The sequence below is a fragment of the Oryzias melastigma genome, linkage group LG1, assembly GCF_002922805.2.
Source record: "Oryzias melastigma strain HK-1 linkage group LG1, ASM292280v2, whole genome shotgun sequence".
In the NCBI taxonomy this organism is placed as follows: domain Eukaryota; kingdom Metazoa; phylum Chordata; class Actinopteri; order Beloniformes; family Adrianichthyidae; genus Oryzias; species Oryzias melastigma.
The window spans coordinates 29,641,352-29,642,838 of record NC_050512.1 but is presented as its reverse complement, the minus strand read 5'-3'; the positions used below and the strand labels follow the sequence as shown (position 1 = coordinate 29,642,838).

At 48.4% G+C, this 1,487-nt stretch overlaps 1 protein-coding gene across 1 annotated transcript; it reads left to right on the top strand.

The window, feature by feature from the left end:
• Positions 1–413: 413 nt before the first annotated feature.
• LOC112157352 (histone H2A) lies at positions 414–852 on the top strand. The gene has a single exon (XM_024290045.2). It carries the CDS (start codon positions 463–465, stop codon positions 847–849), a length of 387 nt encoding a protein of 128 aa, XP_024145813.1. The 5' UTR covers positions 414–462; the 3' UTR covers positions 850–852.
• Positions 853–1,487: the final 635 nt, after the last annotated feature.

The following is a 1,487-nucleotide window of genomic DNA, read 5'->3' as shown; positions in this document are numbered from 1 at the left end:
CGGAGAGCCACGGTACCGGGACGGTAGCGGTGAGGCTTCTTGACTCCTCCGGTGGCCGGGGCGCTCTTCCGGGCGGCCTTGGTGGCCAACTGCTTCCTCGGAGCTTTGCCTCCGGTAGATTTACGGGCGGTCTGCTTGGTTCTGGCCATCGTGGATGATTTCTGTCACTTCACGCGAGAGAAAACTGTTACAGAGAGCGGAGTCTGCTGCTCTTAAAGCCGCTGACGAACTGACGCTCGTTCACGGATCTGGATCCCGATTGGACAGCGGCTCCTCGTGCACGTCAACGACACTGAAAGAGAGCCGCGGATTGGACCCACATCCGTTCAAAAAGGCCGCGGATTTTCCTCTCCTCTGATTGGTCTGGCAGGAACCGTCCCGCGCTAGCGACCATTTAAAACAGGCAGAGCGGCGCTGAGACTCATTTTCTCTTCTGATCATCTCCAGAAAGAATCCTAAACCATGTCTGGAAGAGGCAAAACCGGCGGCAAAGCCCGAGCCAAGGCGAAGACCCGCTCCTCCCGCGCTGGGCTGCAGTTCCCCGTGGGTCGTGTCCACAGGCTGCTGCGCAAAGGCAACTATGCGGAGCGTGTGGGAGCCGGAGCCCCCGTGTACCTGGCCGCCGTGCTGGAGTATCTGACCGCTGAGATCCTGGAGCTGGCGGGAAACGCCGCCCGCGACAACAAGAAGACCAGGATCATCCCCCGTCACCTGCAGCTGGCTGTCCGCAACGACGAGGAGCTCAACAAGCTGCTGGGCGGAGTCACCATCGCTCAGGGCGGCGTGCTGCCCAACATCCAGGCGGTGCTGCTGCCCAAGAAGACCGAGAAGCCCGCCAAGACCAAGTAGACCCGATCAGCTTCTACCACCAACACAACGGCTCTTTTAAGAGCCAACCACTTCTACCATTCAAAGCTATTTCCAAAACAAACGTCAATATTTATATAAATTACAAAAAGTATCACCAGGTAGTAAATAAATGACACTGAGCTCTTATGATTGACTGTTACTGGTTGACTTGATGACAAAAGCATCTTTGTTTCCACCTGTATTTCATATGCATTTAGGAAGAATAAAATAAACAAAACTAAAGACCCCTTTACTGTGTGCATCTTTTTTTTTTCTTAATGACCCTTGATTGATAACATTGACGACGTTGGACAGTTTTCCTGCCCAAAATGGTTCCCCCCCAAATTTGGCTCTTTCATTGGCTGAGAACTGCAAAATGAGTAACTACAAACAAGTCATTTTAAATTAAATATGTTCAAGACCACTTTTGTGTAATTTACTAAAATAATACACTATTTTTGGACAAGTTAAAAACATTTAAAGAACATTTCTACAGAATGTCTAACAATAAATTAAACTTTTTTTCCCCCTTATCTTAGGAAATTGTCATTGCATTAAAAGAAATAAAAATAAAGAAATCTCCCTTGAAATGCATTTTTTTCTGGCTTGTTTTTGTTTTTCAAGAATTATTTTAGTAG

What these genes read in the sequence shown, in the direction of transcription:
- LOC112157352 (XM_024290045.2), top strand. Translation starts at nt 463, where the DNA reads ATGTCTGGAAGAGGCAAAACCGGCGGCAAAGCCCGAGCCAAGGCGAAG.